The following is a 24399-nucleotide window of genomic DNA, read 5'->3' on the forward strand; positions in this document are numbered from 1 at the left end:
CAGCCACATTAGCTGAACCCTTAAAACTTGTGTGTTTTCTGATTTAACCCTCATTTCCCCATTTGAATTGCAGGGGGAAAGGAGGAATTGACTTCCCAGCCCCCTTCCCTCCTAACTTTACCCTTAAAATACATCCCCACGAGCATCTTTAAAATGTTAATTCAGAGCCTTTTATGTTTTGTAGGGGACAGAGGTGCTATGGGGATCCCTGGAAAGACAGGACCAGCTGGGGAGAAAGGTAACGGAATGAACAGAGTTGTTATTTATGTCCAATCACTGCATGATTTAAATCACAAGGAAAGATCTTTAAATGATTTGCATCTCCTCTGCTTGGTGTATGTGCCAGAATGGGTATTGACCAAGGAGAAAATCCTCCTTTCAGGTAGGTCTACTCTGCAGATGAAGGTGGGCGAATCGGGGTGACTGCTCCAGGCCCCGTGCTTTGCGGGGCCCCGCGCTTCGACATCACGGTGTCAGATGGGGTGAGGACAGCAGCTGTCTGCCTTGAACAGTGAGCATAGCAGGAGGGAGTGTGGTGTGTCTGGCCCCGACTTCCCCCAGCGGCTCATACCATTTGGCATAGCTGGGGAGGGGGGCTCGGCAGGACCAGGTCAGGGGTTTCTCACTGCTGCGCAGACAGCTGGGCTCCCCTGTGGCACCTGCAAACAGATGGCGTGGCCCCCGCCTCCTCCCTGGGCTCTTGGGCCCCTGCCTGGCCAGGGGAGCGCTGGCAGGAGGGTGCTGCACATGCAGGTCCCTGGCCCTGCCATTATTTGAATGGGGAGGCCGGGGAGTGTGGGGGGTCCCAGGCTGGGCAGGACGCAGAACCAGCACCCAGCGGACAGGCACACCCGACCACCAGTGGGTGCGAATTACTCCAGGTAAGCCTCCTCGGCCCACACTCCACGGAGCAGCTGGAGCCCCCTCACTCCCACCAGCACCCCCAGGGGAGACCCAGTGTGCCCCCTGCCCCATGGGGGGCCCATACACGCTGATTTGTCCCGGGCACCGCACCCCCCAAGGGTCGGCCCTGGCTGGGGAACGGGGGAAGCTTGGCTGCCAGTGGGTGCTGCTGTGCAGCACCTGCAAATTTCTCTCTGTGGGTGCTCCAGCCCTGGAGTCGGTGCTTATGGACTAGTGGCCCCAGTACAAACCCACTGGGAACTCTGGGTACATATTTGGGTTACTGGCTGGCTGTGCCAGGGTCCATGCTGCCATGTCTCCACTGCTGTTATTACCCCCACTAGCTAGATGAAAGCTAGTCCAGGTCCACCTACCTGGTCTGCAATCACACCTTCATTTGTAATGTGGATGTACCCGCTGTTACACAGGTTTAAAACCTCACTGAACTCAATAGGGTTAAACTGTAGAAAGGGGAAAGAAGAAAATGTGGCCAAAAATATTGGTCACTAGGGAACCTCATTTCTGTGCATGTACCACCACTGCAAAGAGTATGGGCCTGATTCAGAGGTGAGTCTAAGTGCATCTCAGGTAGTCTGTCTTTATCTTATCATCATAACGTATACCTTCTTCCAGCTACCTTGGCCTGTCTGTTTCACTATATTACTCTCATTCACACACTCTTCCTGAAGGTGCACTTACTACTCCTGTGGGAATTCTGCAACAGAAAATTAAAAATTCTGGGCACAATATTTTAAAATTCTGCATATTTTATATGTCAAAATAACACAATATTTCCATTATTTTTGCTCATTTATTTCAAAATACCTGTCAGCAAGTACGTCTGTAACAATACAGACAACAAAAAAGATTCAGGAAATGTTTTTTGACAAATAGATTCCTTATTAGGCATATCAATACAGAACGCCGAGTAATCATTATTCATTTAAACTACAATATAGAACCGTATTTTCCGCACCCCTCAAAAGCGTGGGGGAGTCAGGGGTAACAGAGGAGCAGAGGGAAGTAGATTGCTGCGAAGGAGCCTGGGTGTGAACTTGGAGAGTTGTTGGGTATGGGTGGGAAAAGTATGGAACAGGTTTTTTTTGGGGGAGGGTGGTTATGGATTGTTAGGGCGCTTCCCCCATGCAGACCCTGGCTGACCCCTAGCCTCTCTCAATCAGTCAGGCACATCTGCCCCCTGTCCCCATTTGTTCCTGCACCCCCATGTGTCCCTCCATCCCTTGTCCACGTGTCCCTCCATCTCCACTCTCACACCCATTCCCCCGTCCCTATGTGTCCCTGTACTCCGTGTCCCTGTCCCTATGTGTCTGTTTCCCCACTCAGCCACCCTGTGTCTCTGTGCCCCCAGTCAGCCACCCCTTGCCCCATGTGTCCCTGTACCCCCACCTTCTGTCCCCACATATCTCTGTGCCCCACCCAGGCACTCCCCTGTACCTATGTAGCTCTGCATCCCTGCCCCCATCACCATATGGCCCTGCACCTCCCTCCCCCCTGTGTCCTCCCCCACTAGCCCTTATGAGCCCCGTCTGACCCCCCAGCACCCCAAGCTGTCTGTCTCTCCATAACCCCTGTCTCCTGACCTGGCCTGACAGGTGCTGCGAGGAAGGCAGGCTCTTTCTCTTCATTACCTGGCTGGGAGTTGCTGCTGTGCTCTATCGCCACATCGCCCTCTGGTGGGCAAAAGGCAGAAATGCAGACATTATTTTCTGCTGGGAGCTGCTGCTGTTCTTGAGCCACAGCGCCCTCTGCTGGGCAAAAGGTGGAACTGCATCAACATTTCAGCAGAAGCTTTTTTCTGTGCGAAAAATTAAAAATATGCATGGCTCATTAATTATGAATACACGCAGTAGTGCAGAATTTCCCCAGAAGTAACTTTCTCTGAGAAAATGTGGACCTGTAAAGCTCCACCAGAGCAGCACCACCAGTGTAAGTTCTAGTGTAGACAAGTCTCAGGTGTTTTTTAATGAAAAGTTGCTCATGTGGGGATGCACTAATGCTAGAAACCAGAAAAAAAACCTGTGGTGTAGGCATGGCCAGAGTTTGTCTCCCTTACACCTACTTATACCCTCTGACTCAGGGTAGTTTACACCACTTCATGTATCACCTCTCAATTTATCTTGTCTTGTACCTCTAACGTCCCTATCACCATAGGTCATGATTGTGCTCAGTCCCTAGGCAGATCGGCAACAGAGCTGGAAGGCAAAAATAATCTCTCTACCCTGGTGCCCTCTTATGGGGAGTGCAAGGAATCTGCCATGCTGGTGCCGTTATGGGTGCTAACTTCTGACAAGCTTGTGGGTCAGGGCACTGACCTGTCTTCTCACCCACAACAACCATTAGAATTGAGCAGCCACTGAGGGGCATTTCTGCATCTTCTTCAAGGGTGGCACAGCATCGGCTCTCTCCAGGATCTCTGGGTGATGATGTGCCCCCTGAGGTGCTATGCATCCTGGAATTCCCACTGGGCCCAGCAACTCTGTTGTTCCCCCAGTGCAGGGCAGGGCCTGCAAGGGACAGTTGAGCTCATAGTATCTAAGCACCAAATACTGTGTCGCTGCTAAATCTTTCAAACATTTTTTTCTTCTTCCCCCAGGAGAGAAAGGTGTTGTCGGCTTCCCTGGATCAAAAGGTGAGAGACCTCAGATAGTTCTCACTGGAGGGCAACTAATAGGTGCTCAGCACCCCTCAAGGGCCAGATCCTCCCTTGAAAGCAACTGCCCGTGATTTAAGGCTGCATGATCGGGCCTAGGTTCTCTGTTTCAGAGAGATTGTGTCAGTAACTCAGAATCACCTGTGATTTCAGGAGAAGCAACTTCTGGGGAGAATCCTGGAATGATGGGACCAAGGGACATAAAGTTGCAAATGAAGAGTTGTTAGTTTTGATTACTTAAATAATATACAGCAAGAGGAGACTTTAAGCCAATCATGGCTGAATTTCTAAATATAGGAAGGGGTGATGTCCAGCCATCTTCAATAGAGGGAAGGCCATTGTGAAGGATTCCCCGCTCTTCAAAAGAGAACAGCATCTCCTGAGGCCCTGTACTGAACCCTTCACTGATACCCGGGGCCAGACTGGGGCTCTTCAGCCACCAGGGTCTTTTCCTCACTAGGAAAAAGTCTGTGTTTTTAATACATGTTAACGTGTATTAAAATCCTAGTGTAGACAAGGACTGTAGCTTTAACACCTGTTAGCTCATCAAGGCTCCCCCCTAGGTTTTAACATGACCAGTTTAACACATGTTAAAGGCAGTGAGCCTCACCTACACTAGACTTTTAAAACATGTCAGGATGTGCTAACATCACACCTGGAAATCCCAGTCTATATAAATCCCTAGTATAGACATGGCCTTAGAGGCCAGTACAATTCCTCTGGGAGCAAGGAGGGCTTGAGAAACGCGTCAGCTGAGCTGTGCTGGTCGTGTGGATGAAAACAAGGCTGTCCTCCCTTCAGAAAACCAGAGGAAATCATAAAATAAAAAAAGGTTCGACATGAACATGCCTTAGACGGATATTTCTAACAATACTGTCAAGTTGGCAAAAAGCTTAAACTGCCAAGTATGGAATAGTGCTTCTGGTCGAGCATAAGGGGTGACGGAGGAGAGGAAGGAGGTGGTCCTCTACATAACCTTTAGCCCAGTGGTTAAGATGCCCACCTGGGATGTGGGAAACTCCAGTTCAATTCCTCCATCTGCTGGTTGTGGCAAAGATGTTGGAACTTGGGGTTCACGCCCTTCAGGAAAGTGCACTGGCCACTGGACTGCAGGATTGCCTGTTGTGGGGCTTTCTCAAGGTTGAAACTGTTCAACTTTGTATTAAAGGCTTAAATCCTCATGGGGCCAGAGAGAGGGTGAATCTATAGTCCAATGTTTAGGGTACTCACCTGAGAGGTGGGTAAACCATTGTTCAAATCCTTTCTTCTCAAACAGAGTGGGGAGTTAGTGCATGCCCTAACCACTGGGCTAAAGATTAGAAGGTGACCCCTCTTCAGTTCTTTTAAGTGGAGTTAGGTGAGCATCACTGTTCTTGCAAGAGACGTCTCAGGCCCCTGACTCTAGGAGATGGTTCTAACTGTGGATCACAAGCAGAGAGAGGCACCTCCTTCCAGCCTGGATTTAGGCACCTAAGTCCCTGAGAGGGGTGGAGCTTAGGGGACACACCATCCCCTCAGTGTCTGCTATTGGCTAGCTTAGGCTGTTCCCCACTCAGCATGCTGGCTTTAGTAGATCCCATTGTCAGGTGCCCGTGTCTCCCCATGCATTGTATAAGGAGCCTAGACATTACCACAGGGTTTGGGGATTCCACTGGGAGGCTGGGTACTTAACAGTGAAGCGCTGCAGTGGTCAGTCCAGTTGTGGTTTGTGCCTAATTCCAGATCTGGACAATTTATACTGGGGTTCCTAAATAATGATTTAGGTCAAGACTTTCAAACCGGGATGCCTAAAGTTAGGCACCTACCAAGTTGGTCTGAGCTCTCAGTATTGGGCACCCAGGGAAAATCAGTTTAATTACTAAGGTGCCCAAATGAGGATTTGGTGACAAACTTTAGGCACCTAAGTTGCAATGTTTGGCCCCTTCTTCTCAATGTTAAGGCCATCAGTCCAGTCAAAGTCCCAGCCGGTCCCTCGAAGTCACATTGTCTTTGTTAATTTCATTGCATCCCCCCTTCTTCACCCCACATTCTCTTATAGACTCTGTGTGTTACTCCAGGAGTTGGGACTTCACTAACATGTAGTGTGTTACCTCATCCTTTGGCTCTAACACCAGTGCATGTGTTACTGTATTTCTAAGATATATTTGAATAGTTTCATTATCTGTGTTTTCTGGCTACCCAACCTTTTACATTTTTTTAAATCTAATTTTCATGGGTGCACATCAGTACTTTGCATAGGTTGGGTTTTTTGTGTTTTTTGGCTCACCTAAGGAGTAGGGTGACCAAGTGTCCGGTTTTCGACTGGAACACCCAGTCGGAAAGGGACCCTGGCGGCTCCAGTCAGCACTGGGGGTGGTGCCTGTGGGCGAGAGCAGTGTGTGCAGAGCCGCCTGCTGTGCCTCTGCCTAGGAGTCGGACCTGCTGGCTGCTTCCGGAGTGCAACGCAGTCCGCATTGCCAGGACAGGAAGGGAGCTTGCCTTAGCCCCTCCGTTGCGCCGCTGACCGGGAGCCGCTGGAGGTAATCCCACCCCCAAACCCTGCGCCTCAGCCCCCCACCCTAGCCCTGAGCTGCCCCGAAACCTGGAGCCCCCTCCTACAGCCCAAACCCCTCATCCTCGGCCCCACCCAGAGCCTGCATCCCCAGATGGAGCCCTCACCCCCCCACACACTCCAACCCCCTGCCTCATCCCGCAGTCACCTCCCATACCCTGAACCCCTCATTTCTGGCCCCAGTTAGAGCCCTCATCCCCTCCTGCACTCCAACCCCCTGCCCCAGCCCAGTGAAAGTGAGTGAGGATGGGGGAGAGCAAGCCACCGAGGGAGGGAGAATGTAGTGAGCAGGGGGGGCAGGGCCTTGGGGAAGGGACAGGGCTAGAGTGTTCAGTTTTGTGGGATTAGAAAGTTAGCAACTCTACTAAAAAGATGCCTTTAAACCTTGTCTGTCAATTTCTACGCTAGGAAAGCATGTATTATCATGTCAGCAAACGTGATGTTAAAAATTTTGCTGTTAGTGTGAACAAGGACCATTGTGTTTAAAAACCTGTGCATGAATCCAGTGAAATAGCCCTGAAGATCTGTCTATGTGCTTCGGAGTTTATTCTGCCCGTTTGTGTGTTTGAGCAAACGTCTTGCTTTGGAGCAAAGCCTCTCAATATGTTAACGAATATCCTACGTGGTGCTCTCTTTTTATTGGCCACTTACAACACACACAAACATAGACACTAACATATCTAACAAATATGACTCATTTGACAAACGAAGCAGCTTCTATCAGATAGATCAAGTTGTTTTTTCAGAGTGATCCACAAGAGTCTCAGTTGCGATCCACCCAAGGGGGTTAAAGCTTCTCTGCTAAAACTCTCCATGTTCTTACACCACAGTGTAATTGGCAGCCCCAAGCCCATCCAGGTGTGGGCTCCAAGTAGTGCAAGGATTTGACCTTGTGTTTTTATTTTAGGAATCAAAGGAGAACCTGGAGCACCAGCAAAAATAGGTGAGCACCTCTGAACTCCTCAAAACATGTCAGGTTTGATATTCTAGTGCTAGTGCTTGAAATGACACAGGAAACTTACTGAGTGTAATTTCTTTGCATACTGTGCCATGCTCTGCCTGTGGCCATCCAAATGTTGCCTCATCTTCTACAATTACATAAAGATTCAAACTAAATTCCTGGTCCCTGCTCCACCAGAATTCCCATGTGTGGGGTGGGGTTACAAACTCTGGAGAAATGAGATGGGTTCTTTCTGTGGCCATTTCAACCAACTTATTTTTTTTTAACCTGGACCCTCTTAATGGGCATTTAATCCTTCATATAGCTGATCTGTTCCCTTCCTTAATTGGTGCTTTTAACTGGTTGAATGTTTTTGATCAGATGTTACTCTTTAACATTTCTTACCCACTGTGCATGGCCCTGGACCTTCATGTTACCCATTGGAGGGGTGAGATGTGGTAGCTCACAGGGGTCGCTGAACCTTCCTTCCCCTTGCCTCTCTGCAGGAGTGAGTTGAGATTTGGATGTGCAAAGTGGAAGCACATTCTTCCCCCCTTGCATTGAGATGTTACTGTTGTGCCACACCGAAGTGTAGATGTGTAACAAGAATAAGGTCTGAGGCAAAGAGATTTGTTCTCTCTCTATCTTACTGTACGGGGTGCTTTGGTTTAGTTATGATTCGTCCAGGGTTTCCACAGATGCCACTTTTGTTATCTCTGATTTTTGCAAATCATTTGCTTGGTGCCTTTTAAGTAACAAATCTGCATGTGGCATTCTATCATGGGTCCTGCTTGAGTTTTTATGGTAGGTCTAGTAGTGAACTGCTGCAACTTCCTGTACACTGCCCTGTGCCACACTGTGGACCATACAGTCCAAGGACTCTGGCTTTTCTTCACTGGCAAAAAGGTCTGTGTCATGGAATAGCCATCTTGTGTAAAACCTCAGTGAAGACAAGGCATTTGTAGTGTTTACCATGAGGTAACTGGACAAGGTTAGCTCTAACCCCACCTCATCCATGGTTCACCTCACCTCACTATCTCACAGCAAAACCACAGTGCCTTATCTCTCTGTGCTGTTAGTGAGAGAGCTCACGTATATTAGTTACCCCATGGTTTTTTACCTTGGGCACTGAGCTCTGCAAAGATAAGAACATAGTGGAAACAAGTCACTCCAAAGTCAACTCAGCAGAGTGCTAAGTGCCTCTGGTAAGATGCCCCACTCCTTTGCAATTCCTCCTGAGGTCACCACTCAATGGAGTTGGGCCCTAAGACTGTTTTATAAATAGGAATGGAGTTTAGGACTTTTGGAACCTGTCACCAGGCCACATTCATGGTTTTTATAATATCCTCTAATTTAGGATGTTTGGTACCATTTCTAAAACATTCCGCTCTGCCAGTATTGGGAGTTATGGCAGATTCAGACACATGTTAGGAAAAGAGGAGGACTTAACTTGATGAGGTTTGGTTAATTCTTTGAAACGGGGAACTTAATGACCCAGAAGGTGGTACATTCTTTAATTGTGTCTTGTTGAGTCCACTCCCCTGCTGTGACAACTCCATCCTACACTCCTGTTTATAAACATATCACGCTCCAGCTTAAAACTAGCTAGGTTGTTTGTCCTCCACTACGCCTATTGGAAAGCTGTTCCAGAACGTCACTCGTCTGATGGTTAGAACCCCCCTTCTAATTTCTAGTCTAAACTTATTCTTGACCAGTTTATGCTTGTGCCAATATTGCCCTTTGACTTCAATAGCTCTTCCCCTGCTGGCTTTTTACCCCCCTGATCTATTTCTAGAAAGCAATCTGATCTTTACTCATTAATGAAAATATTAAAATTATAATGGTCCAAAGACCAACCCTTGAGGAACTCCACTAGTACCCTCCCTCCAGATTGATAGCTATCCTTTCAGCACAATTCATTGCCTCTTCTTTAGCAATTCTTGTGTAACCCTTCTGCCCATCAGAGTTGGCAGCAACAAGGGCCGGGTTCAGTATCTAGAGGTTCCGTTTCAATAACACAATGCAAAACCGGCTTGAGCCCCCACCCCGTGACAATTACATACCACCCCCCTAGGTGCCTCTAAGAGGCAATACTTCCCTTCTCGCAAGCACAGAGTCTGAGTGTAGCAAAAGCCTTTTAATAAAGGAGGGAAACAATGCGGCATTATGTTGGGGAAACACCACAAACAGGATTCATAACAACAACCATGATCAAAAGACCCCCTCCCAAGTAAATTTGGCAGTGTCCTTTTCCCCTCAGGGTCTTAAGTCCAGCAACCCAAAAGTCACCCCACCCACAGTTTCTGATCTTGGTCAGTGCAGCCCCCAGAGTTCAGAAGTTCATCTGCAGAGTTTACCTCCCAACCTGGGTGGAAGAGGAGGGAGGTATGCGGGCGGGGGGGGGGGGAGCGCATCTTACATGCCCCCCCCCCCCTTAACACATGAAAAGGAGAACATGAAAAGGTGGGAGTTGCCCAACCAACTCTAAGAGGCTAATTAATTAAGATGAGCTATTGTCAGCAGGAGAAAAAAATTAAGTATCCTCACACCTTCTTGTCAAACTGTCTTAAATGGGCTATCTTGATTATCACTACAAAAGTTTTTTTTCTCCAGCTGACAATAGCTCATCTTAATTAATTAACCTCTTAGAGTTTGTTGGGCAACTCCCACCTTTTCATGTTCTCTGTATGTGTATATACCTCCTCATTATATGTTCCATTCTATGCATCCGATGAAGTGGGCTGTAGCCCACGAAAGCTTATGCTCTAATAAATGTGTTAGTCTCTAAGGTGCCACAAGTACTCCTGTTCTGTTTTCTATGAGCAGCTCTTCTGTAATGTCCTCACTACTTACTAAAACCAAGTATAAGGGTAGATCTATACTGCAAATAAAAGTGCAATTTCAGTGGGGGTAGGCATATCCATGCTAGATTTAACATAGCTAGTGTGGGTAGTAATAGCTGTGGGGATGCTGGTGCAGGCCCAGCATTCTCTCAGTGCCCAGGGTCCCCAGTGTGCTTATACTGGGGCAGCTATCCTTCACTGAAGCCCACACCACATTTTCATTGCTATTGTAAGCCGTGCTAGCTAGATTAAAGCTAGGGCAGGCATGCCTACCCATGCTACAACTCTGCCTTCATTTGCCGTGTAGACATGCCCTAACATAGCATCCCCTCTGGTTGGCTTTGGCTGACTTTGTCCTTTCACCCCAGTTCAGTGCTCCCACCTGTGGTTTATGTATGACCGAGAGAGGAATCCAGTTGAACGCTAAATGTGTTTTGTTTAAGTTAACTGTGAAAATGGCCAATTACTTTTAACATGAGTCGTAACAGATAGAGGTGGGCTGCTGAATAGTCAACTGGCTGCATTTATGGAATAAGATAAATCAGATAATTAGATTCAACTTTTATATGTTAGGTCTGAACATCTGTTTGGAAAAACCAGTTGCTCCCAGTTTTTAATCCATTTCCATTGTGTTCCTTTTCTTGCATAGCATTGAAGGATCTGGAAGATGCAGCTTGTAAAGAAGGTGAGTTTTTGCTTTAATTACTGGCCTGTTATCTCGTTCCCATTCAAAGGGTGTAGTGACATACAGCTACTGCTCCTGTTTGCCCTACTAACCTGAAAAGTCTTCTGGAAATTCTCACAAGAGTAAGGCAAACAGGATTTGGCCAAAAACGAGAGAGTTTCTTGCCTTTGGAAGGGGAGTTAATTACCAAAGATAGTAGGAATCCATTTTATTTTTACCCCTTTCAATTGGAGCAGCTGCAGCTAGTCAAAGTTCGGGCACTGCAGGTATTTCCAGTTGAGAGGAGAAGTTGACAATGGAGTCTTGTACCTTTTCATAGATTCTAGGACTGGAAGGGACCTCGAATCATGTTTGCTTTTTTTGCAACAGCATCACACTGTTGACTCATATTTAGCTTGTGGTCCACTATAACCCCTAGATCCCTTTCTGTCGTACTCCTTCCTAGACAGTCTCTTCCCATTCTGTATGTGTGAAACTGATTTTTCCTTCCTAAGTGGAGCACTTTGCATTTGTCTTTGTTAAACTTCATCCTGTTTAACTCAGACCATTTCTCCAATTTGTCCAGATCATTTTGAATTATGACCCTGTCCTCCAAAGCAGTTGCAATCCCTCCCAGTTTGGTATCATCTGCAAACTTAATAAGCGTACTTTCTATGCCAATATCTAAGTCATTGATGAAGATATTGAACAGAGCCGGTCCCAAAACAGACCCCTGCGGTACCCCACTCGTTACACCTTTCCAGCAGGATTGGGAACCATTAATAACAACTCTCTGAGTACGGTTATCCAGCCAGCTATGCACCCACCTTATAGTAGCCCCATCTAAATTGTATTTGCCTAGTTTATCGATAAGAATATCATGCGAGACCATATCAAATGCCTTACTAAAGTCTAGGTATACCACATCCACCGCTTCACCCTTATCCACAAGGCTCGTTATCCTATCAAAGAAAGCTATCAGATTGGTTTGACATGATTTGTTCTTCACAAATCCATGCTTGCTGTTCCCTATCACCTTACCACCTTCCAAGTGTTTGCAGATGATTTCCTTAATTACTTGTTCCATTATCTTCCCTGGCACAGAAGTTAAACTAACTGGCCTGTAGTTTCCTGGATTGTTTTTATTTCCCTTTTTATAGATGGGCACTATATTTGCCCTCTTCCAGTCTTCTGGAATCTCTCCCGTCTCCCATGATTTTCCAAAGATAATAGCTAGAGGCTCAGATACCTCCTCTATTAGCTCTTTGAGTATTCTAGGATGCATTTCATCAGGCCCTGGTGACTTGCAGGCATTTAACTTGTTCTTTTTTTATTTTATCTGCTAAACCTACCCCCTTCCCATTAGCAGTCACTATGTTAGGCATTCCTTCAGACTTCTTGGTGAAGACCGAAACAAAGAAGTCATTAAGCATCTCTGCCATTTCCAAGTTTCCTGTTACTGTTTCTCCCTCTTCACTAAGCAGTGGGCCTACTCTGTCTTTGGTCTTCCTCTTGCTTCTAATGTATTGATAAAAAGTCGTCTTGTTTCCCTTTATTCCTGTAGCTAGTTTGAGCTCATTTTGTGCCTTTGCCCCTGCATTCCTGTGTTGTTTGCCTATATTCATCCTTTGTAATCTGTCCTAGTTTCCATTTTTTATATGACTCCTTTTTATTTTTTAGATCATGCAAGATCTCGTGGTTAAGCCAAGGTGGTCTTTTGCCACATTTTCTATCTTTCCTAACCAGCGGAATAGCTTGCTTTTGGGCCCTTAATAGTGTCCCTTTGAAAAACTGCCAACTCTCCTCAGTTGTTTTTCCCCTCAGTCTTGATTCCCATGGGACCTTACCTATCAGCTCTCTGAGATTACCAAAATCTGCCTTCCTGAAATCCATTGTCTCTATTTTGCTGTTCTCCCTTCTACCCTTCCTTAGAATTGCAAACTCTATGATTTCATGATCACTTTCACCCAGGCTGCCTTCTACTTTCACATTCTCAACGAGTTCCTCCCTATTTGTTAAAATCAAGTCTAGAACAGCTTCCCCCCTAATAGTTTTTTCAACCTTCTGAAATAAAAAGTTGTCTGCAATGCAGTCCAATAATTTGTTGGATAGTCTGTGCCCCGCTGTGTTATTTTCCCAACATATATCCGGATAGTTGAAGTCCCCCATCACCACCAAATCTTGGGCTTTGGATGATTTTGTTAGTTGCTTAAAAAAAGCCTCATCCACCTCTTCCATCTGGTTAGGTGGCCTGTAGTATACTCCTAGCATGACATCTCCCTTGTTTTTTACCCCTTTTAGCCTAACCCAGAGTCTCTCAACACTTCCATCTCCTATGTCCATCTCTACCTCAGTCTAAGTGTGTACATTTTTAATATATAAGGCAACACCTCCTCCCTTTTCCCCCTGTCTATCCTTCCTGAGCAAGCTGTACCCATCCACACCAACATTCCAATCATGTGTATTATCCCACCAAGTTTCAGTGATGTCAACAATGTCATAGTTGTATTTATTTATTAGCACTTCCAGTTCTTCCTGCTTATTACCCATACTTTTCGCATTTGTATATAGGCATCTAAGATACTGGTTTGATCTTTCCTCCCAGCTTTGTCCTGACCCTCCTTTCTCTCTGCCAATATAGCCCACACTCCCTCTCGTTTCCGACCCATCTCCCAGGTCTCCATGTTCCCCACTTACCTGTGGGCTTTGCTCACCTGTCCCCGTTGAACCTAGTTTAAAGCCCTCCTCACTAGGTTAGCCAGTCTGCAATCCTCTTTATTTATAAAGAACATACAAAGTCCTGCTTCTTCAAACACAGGAGGAATAAAAAAACATGGGAGAGTGTTCTTCCTCAGAGCTCCAAATGTTCAGCCAGCTTGTTTAGGCTGTGTGTGCCTAAACAGTGGTTCTGAACCTGTTTGTAAACCTTGATGGCCTCTTGCGACTCAGTAAATAGCTAAATAATTGACATTCCACAACTCCTGTGCCACAGGGCTGGCTGGGCATGGCTCCCCGCTCCAGGTGTTGTGACCGGGTACATGGGGTTGCAGTGCCACACAAGCAAATTTGGCCCGGCCAGCCCCTCCATTACCATGACATGGAGGTAACTGGACCAAACTTGTGTAATGTTGTGTCCCTCCATTAGGATGAGATAGGAGCCACCACTGCAGGCTGAGTGCGGGGCAGGCTTTGCAACCCTCCCCTCCCGAGGGAGACTCCTGCCTCCCCTCCCCAGGCCTCCTGCATCACCCTTTGGCACATTTTGGTGACCCAAGTAGGGGCTGCACCCCATGCACTGAGAAACCCTGTTTAAACTGCTATTGTTTCTTATGTTTAACCTAAATGAAGGGCAGCTGCTACACTCATCAGCTGAAGGGTCTTTAAGCCAACCTATAACAGTATGAATCGTTATATCCTGTTTTCAGTTCCATACTGAGGAATTCACGTCCAAGAAGATCAGTTACATTTTAGTCTTTTTAAATGGGAGTCAGGGCTTATGTAATAGGCCTGATGACAATGGTGTGGACATAAATGGTGAGATGAGATAACGTTTTTATTTGATGGTACAAATCTCAGTTATAATGTCGGGAGATAAGATGCCCTTGGCTCAGTGAAAGCCATTCTGTTACAGTATATTTCTATTTTGAAATTCCTGCTCTGACCAGGACTGAGGAACTGCAAGGAGCTGTTAGCCAAAGGGAATATTCTGAGCGGCTGGTACACGATCTATCCCAAAGGCTGCACTGCCATGCGTGTGCTGTGTGACATGGACTCAGATGGTGGAGGCTGGATTGTAAGTAAGAATTGAGAATAATGATGCTCGTCAGACAGCTTCATGTCTCAAAATGGGAGTCAACTCTTTCCAAGAGTGTTTGTTTTATATAGGTAAATAAAAGCAAGTGTATCCATAGAACATAGTGTCAGAGTGAAAGTAAAATGTAATCCAACTACCATCTGATGGCTAATTCTGAAATGAAAGCAAGACAGAATTCACTATTGCAGAGGTTAGCAACATGCATATGCCCCATTGTTCACTCTGTCCCCTTGCAAGTCACTATATTTGTGGGTATTTGGTAGGCCTACCTGATGCTCCGTTTTTGCAGCACCTTCTCTCCACACTGCCCTCTCAGGGTTCCGCTCATGGAACCTGTTGATCACAGGCAAAACTAAATGCAAGCAAATGATCAATGTAGTTGGTGTTGATTTTAATTTTGCTGAAAGCCTTTCAGTTAAGTTTCCTTTTTATAGAACAACTGATGTAAGATGCTAACATTTATGGGTAAATTCTCAGTTCTGGGCATGAGGCATTTAGGCGCATCATTCCTATTAACAGCACACATCACTCAGAAATTCTCCAGAGATGCTATGAGACATAAAACTTCAGGTTCACTTTATCAGTTTCCCACCTGAGTTTTTTATTTCCTCTCAGGTCTTTCAGAGACGGGCAGATGGCTCCGTTGATTTTTTCCGTGACTGGGATTCATACAAGAGGGGTTTTGGAAGCTCGCTGACAGAATTCTGGCTGGGGAACGACAATATTCACCTATTAACATCTCTTGGTATAGACATTATGGATACATTTTTTCCTCTACAATTCTGTAACCAAGAAAGAAAGTTTAGCACAAGGTGGAGCACACCAGTAGCACTGAAACTGCTGCCCGAATCCAAACTGGTTATTCCCTATAGAATAGTCCTGCCAGGAAAATTTATCAAAACTAGCAACACTCTCTAGCTGTGCTGGCTACAAGTAAGCTTGGTTACATTTAGAAATGGTAGAGGTGACTGAATAGTGAATATCCAGCATCTGATCGTATGTTAAATCTAATCCCGCTCCCTCCTTGGGTAACTCGGACCTGCGCAGTGTTATGTCATGTCATTTACAGAAATGGATGAAGTCCCATTGAAGTCAGTTGCAAAAATGTTATTGACTTCAATGGGGCCAGGATTTTACCCAACTTCTCCAGAAGGTGAGACATCCAACCTAACAAATCCAAATCCTGGCCAATTAACTGTTTCAGCCCTGTTGCATAATTTCCTAAGGTAGCGACCCGGCTCTTGCCAGAGACTGTGATCCTGTGAATGAGCGGTGCAAGAAGCTCTTAGGCTGTTGTTGCCCAGAAGGTTAGCAAGTAGCAAAATAACCAGTCCATCTGTATGACTGCAGACACAGCTATCTACCCAGCATCTGCAGAATAAGTCAGCTTCAAATCTAGCTAAATTCTCTGTCTGTCTTTCTCCATGTTCCTAATGGTTCCTTCTTGTCTCCCATTTGACTCTGAGATCCAGAATTGCGAACTAATTCCAGTGACAGGGATTCTCAGCTAACCAGTGGGGGCAAGACAGGTGCTGAGGTTGCCTTTTGCTGGTTCATTAGTGAACTGACTCTGGGCAGCCCACGGAGTGGTGAATGCTCCCGATTCTGATCTATTAGCTGGAACAGAAGTATCAGCTGTAGATGTACTTTGCTAATGAGGAAGTGAGATTGGGGGGTGTATCTGGGTTAGCAATGGTTCATAAATTGATGGCTTGGCCTGTGTAGATGAGGCTCACCCCAAAATAAACCCAAAATTATACAAGATGCTAATGGGATGTATTGAATATTTGCTAATCTTCATGTCTTTAACAGGAACTAACGAACTGCGCATTGACCTCCGAGATTTTGAAAATAACCATGTGTTTGCCAAGTACAAGTCATTCAAAATTTTAGGAGAGACTGAGAAATACAAGCTGATTCTAGGAGACTTTATTAACAGCACTGCAGGTAGGTGGTTGCCCCATTCTGCAGTGATCATACCACAGGGAGCACATGCAAATAGAGCTAAAATGTACACAATCTTGTGGCTAAATGTGAAATCCCACCATCGGCAAAATCTGAGTTTGTTTAGCCTCTTAGAAAATCACAGGCTCATGTTTAATTACAGCATCTGAAAACTCGACCCCCGACATAATCTGGGAAGATGCTGCCTCAAGCATCATTTAGTTAAAGAATAGGATTCCTGTGATTCTTTCATGCATATGAAGTCAGATTTGGGATTGTTAAGATTACTCCTATGATGTTTTAGTGTCATAGGACTAGTGTAAAAAGTTTCCTCCAACAAGTCTGCAGTGAAAATAGTTTGAAATGATTCCGCAAGTGGAAGGGAAATAGGTATGGAAACCATAAAAGGGGCTTCTTCATTAAGAAAAGAGGTTGTATTCATTCTAGTGTTAAAATAGAGGCAGTCTAAGCCACTCTGCCAGCATAGGGGTTGAATAAACTGCTGGCCTGATTTAGAGAAGCTCTCTTTCCACTCTCCTATATGCTGAGAGTAATCATACACTACTCCTGCCACCTGACGCCAACAGTTAGATAGCAGGTCATAGGTACCTCGCAGGACTCAATGCTACCTCATTAGTGAGGTCGGGTTGTTGCTGGCAGCCAGCATTGGTAGAAGCCTTCTGTAAAGAAGGGGATGAGAAATGAAATGAGGTGTTTGGCCACACACACAGATACACAAAAACATTCTGCATACCAAGGCATTTGGACTTGAACTTTAGGAGATTATTCTGGTGAGGAACACCGATATTTTCCTGTGTATGTGCAAGTCGTGTAAGTGAATGGAAGTCACAGCGGTAACCTGAGCCACTGAAAAGTCTTTTGGGGTTAGTTTTCAGGGTTTAGAGATGTGTAAGCATGTCCCCCATGTAAACAAGGCCAGGTACATTAATGGAAATAATACCTGAAGACATGTATAAAAGCTGTAAACAAACATGTTATGATAGTGACAAATTGACATGGCTCCTGTAAAGGAAAGCTGTGTCTTCCCTATCAGAAGTGTCGTTTACTGCTTCTCATAACACAAGAACTAGGGGTCACCAAATGAAATTAATAGGCAGCAGGTTTAAAACAAATAAAAGGAAGTATTTCTTCACACAACGTACAGTCCACCTGTGGAACTCCTTGCCAGATGATGTTATGAAGGCCAAGACCATAACAGGGTTCAAAAAAGAACTAGATGAATTCATGGAGGATAGGTCCATCAATAGCTATTAGCCAGGATGGGTAGGAATGGTGTCCCTAGCCTCTGTTTGCCAGAAGCTGGGAATGAGCAACAGGGGATGGATCACTTGATGATTACCTGTTCTGTTCATTCCCTTTGGGGCACCTGGCACTGGCCACTGTGGGAAGACAGGATACTGGCCTAGATGGACCTTTTGGTCTGACCCAGTAGGGCCATTCTTATGTTCTTAGAATTCTTTGAGCATGTCAACTAAACAGTGGATAAAAATATATATTTAGACTTTGATAAAGTCTGTGAAATATTGAGACCTCTCAAAAAAAGGCTATTAAGGAAACTAAATAGTGATAGAGTGAGATGCAATGTATTAGTATGGAACAGAAGTTGGCTAAAATAAGGAATAACTGGTCAATTTTGAACGTGGTTAACTGTTAATACCCTGAGGCTGCAAGGATCTGGTGGTGTTTAATGTGTTTATTAATGACAGGGCAATCTGAGTAATAAGGTGGCAACAGCTGCATCTGATAATCTTAAAAAATGTGTGAGGAACTTCAGAGGATCTAGTCCAGGTTGGTTGATGTAGATGAAACTCCCTGCTGACCCATGCCAAGTAATACATGTCAGAAGGAATGATTTTCGCTTCTCGTACACATTGCTGGGTTCTAAATCAGCTGCAGCCACTCAGGAAAAAGATCTGGGCATCACTGTGGACATCTCAGTGAAACTCATTATGCAGCAAAGCTTAAAAAGCAGCCAAGTGTTGGGATGCCTAAGGAATGAGAGCAAATACTGAAGGAATTATTTATAATGCAATGTTGTTGTATGCCCTGATGTGGAATAGTGTGTCCAGTTCTGATCCAGATATCTCAGAAATACAACCTAAACTGAGAAGGTTCAGAAGTGAACAACAAAAAGGATTAAAACTGGGATTTTTCAAAGGAGCCTAAGGGCTTGTGCACAGGCAGAAGCTATTGCAAAATAAATTAGGGTGTGAATTTAAGTGCAATAGCTATACCATGCTAACTCCCCATGTGGACACTCTTCTCACTCATTAAGAGCCCCTTTGTGTATTCAGTTTAATCCACTGAATTAAGCTAAACCACAGTAAGGCACTTTTCATGCGACATAAGAGTTCGCGCTATTCTATAATAGCTATTCTGGACTTCTGCCTCACGTAGACAAGCCCTAGGACTGTGAGGGTGCCCAAATCCCATTGAAATGTAATGGAAGTTGTGTGTCTGGCTCCCTCTTTAACGCTCAGCCTAGAAGCCTGGAGACACTTCTACTGAAAGAGAGAATGAAAAGATTGGAATTGTGTTGTCTGAAGAGGAGGCAAATGAGGGTGAATCTGCTCCTCCCAGTTACCCTTCTCTTAATACAAATATAGGGCAATCTCCAATTAAAATGAACAGCAGTAAATTTAAAACTTATAAAGGAAATATTTTTATATGCAAAACTTAATTAACCCAGGGAACTAATTGCCACAGTATATCAAGACCAGTAGGATTCAGGAAAGGATGGGACATTTATATGGATAATTCGAATGCTCCCAGCTTTATTAGGCAAGACATTATAAGGCATGTAAAACCTCACCCTTCAGGGCAGAAATCAGTCTCCTAACCGACATGGTTAGGAACAAACATCCTCTGTGAGCAAATTACTGGACATGGTTGGAGACAGGAAAGAGTATTTGGTGGTGCCCTGTTCTAAACTGATCCAATTCCCTGTATATGTAGAGCTGAGAGTGTGGGCCTCTGAGCCCTGCTTTAAAAACATCCCCACCCTTCTCTCTCCTCAGAGAAATGTCATGTTACTGCAGCACCCGGCTTGTATTGCAAGGGCTTTGTTTTACCCCATGACATGGGAAATGAATGATCTTACTCTAGAACCAGTAACTAAGAAACAACTGGGGTAAAAAGATCTTTTTTGTTTTTATCGCAGGTGATTCATTAGCACCTCACAGGAACAAGTTCTTTACAACAAAAGACCGTGATAATGATCCTGCTTCCATTAATTGTGCTACACTTTACAAAGGGGCCTGGTGGTACAGTAATTGCCACGACTCAAACCTCAATGGGATGTATTGGCTGGGAGCCCATAATAGGAGCGGAGATGGTATAAACTGGCACGCCAGCAGAGGCGGAAAATATTCCTTCAAACTCTCAGAAATGAAATTTCGGCCTGTTCAGCAATGATGAGATGGCAGCACATGGTCCTCCTGCTTTCCCAGGCATCCCTTTGCAGTGAGCACATGTGGAAAAACTGCAGAGAGGAACCAGCCCAAACCTCCGGCCACTAGGAGCAGCTGCAGGAGCTGCCAAAGCAGGGACCTTCAGCCATTCCCAGAACTTCCTCCTGTTTCTCTGCCCTCTGCTGATTTGTCTTTTGGCCACAACCCTTTCCTCAGTCTCTTAACTTCACCATCACACTTATTCCTCTTACCCTTTTCCCTAATCCTGCCCCCTCACCCTCCTTTCCTGCAATGTCCCCTCTCCCTTCCCCTTTCTTTCCATTTAGCCTAGGGTTACCATACGTCCGGATTTCCCCGGACATGTCCGGCTTTTTGGTCCTCAAATTCCCGTCCGGGGGGGAATTGCCAAAAAGCCGAACATGTCCGGGAAAATGCCGGCATCCCTGCCCCAGTCCCCCGCTTACCTGAGCGGCTCCGGCAGGCTGTGAGCTGCAGGCGGATTTCCCGCAGCGGCGGCTTCTGCTGCTCCCCCCAGACACCTCAGCTCTCTGTAGCTGAAGAGCCGAGCTGCCCAAGCGCTACCGGCTTCACAGTTTGCTGGGCAGCCCCCAGACCTCCAGACCCACTGCACCCCCAGCCGGGCGCTTCCCCTCCCGGGCTCCGGGTGCACTGGGGAAGCGCCCGGCCGGGGGCGCAGGGTCTGGAGGTCTGGGGGCTGCCCGGCAAACCGTGAAGCCAGTAGCGCTTGGGCAGCTGTTGCGCATGGCTGGGAGGGAGGAGGGGGAATGCGGGGCGCTCAGGGGAGGGGGCGGAGTTGGGGCAGGGAAGGGGGCGGGGAAGGGACGGGGCCAGGGCCCCGTGGAGTGTCATCTTTTTTAAAACCTTAAATATGGTAACCCTAATTTAGCCAATCCCCTCCTAACTAAACACCCCCTCTCCCTTTCCCTTTCTTTCCATTTAGTTGATCCCCTCCTAACTAAACACCCCCCTCTCTCCCCAACAACAAAAAATCGTGGCACTAAAATGACATTTGCTGCTATTGCATTGTTCACTCAGGTTGTGTGTTCTAGTCCTTACCTCACCCTGTGTCTGTCCTGTCAATGTAGCTTGTGAGCTCTTCAGGGCCGAGCACTCTTGTACGGGGAGATTTTGGCAAACCAGTAAAATGCCTGAAACCAGTATTCCTTATTGCTAAAAGCAGCCATGTCAGCAGGCTGTAAAGTGGCCATGCAGCAGACTTAGCTTCACGAAGGCAGGAGGGGAGGAGGTTTTGGGTGCCACAGAAAGGGCAGCTTGACCCCGCGTCCTTCCTGAGAAGAATTGTGTTGAAGTTGCTGATACATGCATTTTAGAAGAGCAGGATGTGCCCTCAGGAATGTGTCTAACAGGGCCTCAAGGCTGCAAACTCTGGGAAAAAAAACCACCCCTGGTTAATCAATCATCAGAAGGAAACCTCTTGCTTGACCATTGAAACTGCTTGCTTAACAAGTTTTCTTTAAGTGACATGTCATTGTATTCCTAATGTATAAATGAGGAGGGAAAGTTTGAGGTAGCGGGACTCTCCCTCTGGATGCATTTTGTGTTCCCCACCGACTGCCGCTGTGCCACTCGAGAGCCACACACAGCTTCAGTAATTATCAAGGGTTGGGGGTGTGTTACTAACCTGTTGCAGACGTTTGTAAGTGCCTGAGACTAAGTGACGTTTAGCTTTAAGTGAAAGCACTCTTGTGTTGTTCTGTTTGTGCCAGCCATCTATCGGTCGGACGCCTGTGTCTCCCCTGATTTATTTCCTGACACCATCTCGCACAGAGTAAAAGTTACCAAGAGCTTTGGGTTGGAAGAACTGCAGGTAACATGCTGAAGCCCCATTCTTGGTTGGTCCTTAGGCGCTGCCATAATAAATATGGTTAATAATATATGTCTGCACAAGCTTCTACATTGCAAATGCTTGCACTGGCATTGTGAAAACACCTTGTGGATTGGGAGCTGTAAGAGGAAAAAAGGGATACTTTGAAAGAGGAGCGGGAGAAACAAAAACCAAGTAAAGACAATGAGGGACAGCAGGAGAGATGGCGTGTGTAGCCTGATTTAGGGTGTACTAATATTAATTTAATTTATCAGTTTAATTTCTTATTTAATTTAGTTTTAATTAATAATAATACTAGTTAATCATTAATATTAATTAGTAGGGGTTTTAGGCTCGCCAATCTGTTTGATCAGAAAATAAAAGTTCTTGTCCCGAATCAGGCTCCACAGAATTTACAAAGAACCCTCGGGGATATGACAGGAAGCTCACATTGAGACAGATATAGCCTTAAAGACTTTTTATTAAAATCAATAATAGTAAGTAAATGGTGTGACAGACCCAGACCAGTGGGGTACAGGAGTCTGGTCGAGGGCAAATATACTGGTCACTGGATGAGTAGTTTTCTGTTCCCTGAGTGACCAGAGCAGGAGCTGCACTAGAGTAATCAGGAAGCTGCTAGAACCAGTTCAGGCAGGCAGGCTAATTAGGACACCTGGAGCCAATTAAGAAGAAGCTGGTAGAATCAATTAAGGCAGGCTAACCAGGGCACCTGGGTTTAAAAAGGAGCTCACTTCAGTTTGTGGTGTGAGTGTGAGGAGCTGGGAGTGAGAGGGTGTGCTGCTGGAGGACTGAGGAGCACAAGTGTTATCAGACACCAGGAGGAAGGTCCTGTGGTGAGAATAAGGAAGGTGTTTGGAGGAGGCCATGGGGAAGTAGCCCAGGGATAGGGTTACCATATTTAACAAATAAAAAAAGAGGACCCTCCACGGGGCCCTGGCCACGCCCATTTCCCCAGCCCCACCCCAACTCCGCCCCAACCCTGCCTTAACTCCGCCCCCTCCTCCCTCCCACTCCCAGCCACGCGAAAAGGGCTGCCCGAGTGCTACCGGCTTCACGGTTTGCCGGGCAGCCCCCAGACCCTGCGCCCCCGGCTGGCGCTTCCCCAGCGCAGCTGGAGCCCGGGAGGGGAAGCGCAGGGTCTGGAGGCTGCCTGGCAAACCATGAAGCCGGTAGCGCTTGGCCGGGCACTTCCCCTCCCGGGCTCCGGTGGCGCAGGGTCAGGAGGCATGAGGGCTGCCCAAAGCCCGTAGCGCTCGGCTCTTAAACAGAGCCGAAGAGTCGGGGAGGAGCAGAGCCGCCACGGCCGGAGGCTCTGCTCCTCCCCTGACTCTTCGGCTCTGTTTAAGAGCCGAGCTGCCCGAGCGCTACCGGCTTCGGGCAGCCCCCATGCCTCCGGACCCTGCGCCACCGGAGCCCGGGAGGGGAAGTGCCCAGCCGGCGGTTGGGGTCTGGCGGCAAGGGGGCTGCCTGAAGCCCATAGCACTCGGGCAGTTCGGCTCTTAAACAGAGCCGAAGAGTCAGGGGAGGAGCAGAGCCGCCGCGGGAGAGGAAGTGCCTGGCCGGCATTTTCCCGGATGTGTTCGGCTTTTTGGCAATTCCCCCCGGACGGGGGTTTGATTGCCGAAAAGCCGGACATGTCCGGGAAAAACCGGACGTATGGTAACCCTACCCAGGGAGTTGTAGCTGTCATGCAGCTGTACCAGGAGGCGCTCTAGACAGCTGCAGACCACAGGGCCCTGGCCTGGAACTTGGAGTAGAGGGTGGGCGTGGGTTCCCCCCAAGCCTCCCAACTCCTGACCAGATACAGGAGGAACTGACCTGGACTGTGGCTTCTACCAGAGGGGAAGGTCTCTGGGCTGTTTCCTGACCCACATGGTGAATCTGTGAGGTGAGCAAATCCACCAATAAGCACAGGACCCACCAAGGTAGAGGAGGAACTTTGTCACAATGGTAAAATACCAAGAGTTACAAAGTTACAATTGCATTACTGCTATTCAAAAGATACATATGATAATATAGTATTATATGCAACAAAGCTTTGGTTAATATACTCACACCCTTCCTTGATAACCTGGTGGTAAGAGACACAGGACCAGCCTTGCAGTTCAGGTTTCTCAATTCTTGAGTGAGGGATTCAGTGCTTAGAAAAAGCTAATACTACTTAGGGTTTACTTGACTAACTTAAACTTAAAATCAAAACCTAATAAACAAAACTAAGAATAAAACTTAGGGAAACCCAGCTTAGTCTAGTTCTCTTGAAACTTAAAGTTTAAGAAGGACAAGTATAGCCTACTAATAGCAGTCATTGTAGATAAGTAGAATAGATAGATAGAGAGAGAGCGAGAGAGAGAGTAGAAATAGAATATGTAAGAATAGAAATGGAGTACTCTATCGAGGTGGGTCACCTCTTTTATAGGGCAAAGTGCCAGAAATCCTCCTATGCCCAAATTTCATTCCTCACCCGCAAAATGTTAGGGTATGCTTACCCCATAGGCTAGTATGTTTGTGCGTATTGATGACAGGTATATACGCACATAAGTTTCCTTGTGATGTACCTGTTAAGTCTGTGGGTACAACATTGAAACCCCCCCATGCCATTCTCCATTGTCTATTGGTCTAGATAAAAGGTCATAAACATCGGTGTGGGTATTTATCTATCTAGGTAACAAGATATAGGTCAACTTTACTTTCTGGGTAAAAGGTCTTAATATAGATATGCTAACTTTGCTTTAGCTTAACATACAGGATATGGCCTGTAGGTCCCTTTGCAT

The 24399-nt window shown here is 46.4% G+C and overlaps 1 protein-coding gene across 2 annotated transcripts in view; it reads left to right on the forward strand.

The window, feature by feature from the left end:
- The window catches only part of LOC128825428 (ficolin-1-like), a 57158-nt gene extending 36791 nt beyond the window's left edge, over positions 1-20367 (forward strand). For both annotated transcript variants that reach the window (XM_054007945.1, XM_054007944.1), the window contains exons 3-10: positions 185-238; positions 3518-3553; positions 7033-7068; positions 10558-10593; positions 14238-14365; positions 15002-15131; positions 16199-16333; positions 19512-20367. In XM_054007945.1, coding sequence (XP_053863920.1) covers positions 185-238; positions 3518-3553; positions 7033-7068; positions 10558-10593; positions 14238-14365; positions 15002-15131; positions 16199-16333; positions 19512-19765 — 809 coding nt within the window. In that variant the 3' untranslated portion in view covers positions 19766-20367. The remainder of the gene's footprint in view (positions 1-184; positions 239-3517; positions 3554-7032; positions 7069-10557; positions 10594-14237; positions 14366-15001; positions 15132-16198; positions 16334-19511) is intronic.
- Positions 20368-24399: the final 4032 nt, after the last annotated feature.

This window comes from Malaclemys terrapin, chromosome 17, assembly GCF_027887155.1.
Source record: "Malaclemys terrapin pileata isolate rMalTer1 chromosome 17, rMalTer1.hap1, whole genome shotgun sequence".
Classification (NCBI taxonomy): domain Eukaryota; kingdom Metazoa; phylum Chordata; order Testudines; family Emydidae; genus Malaclemys; species Malaclemys terrapin.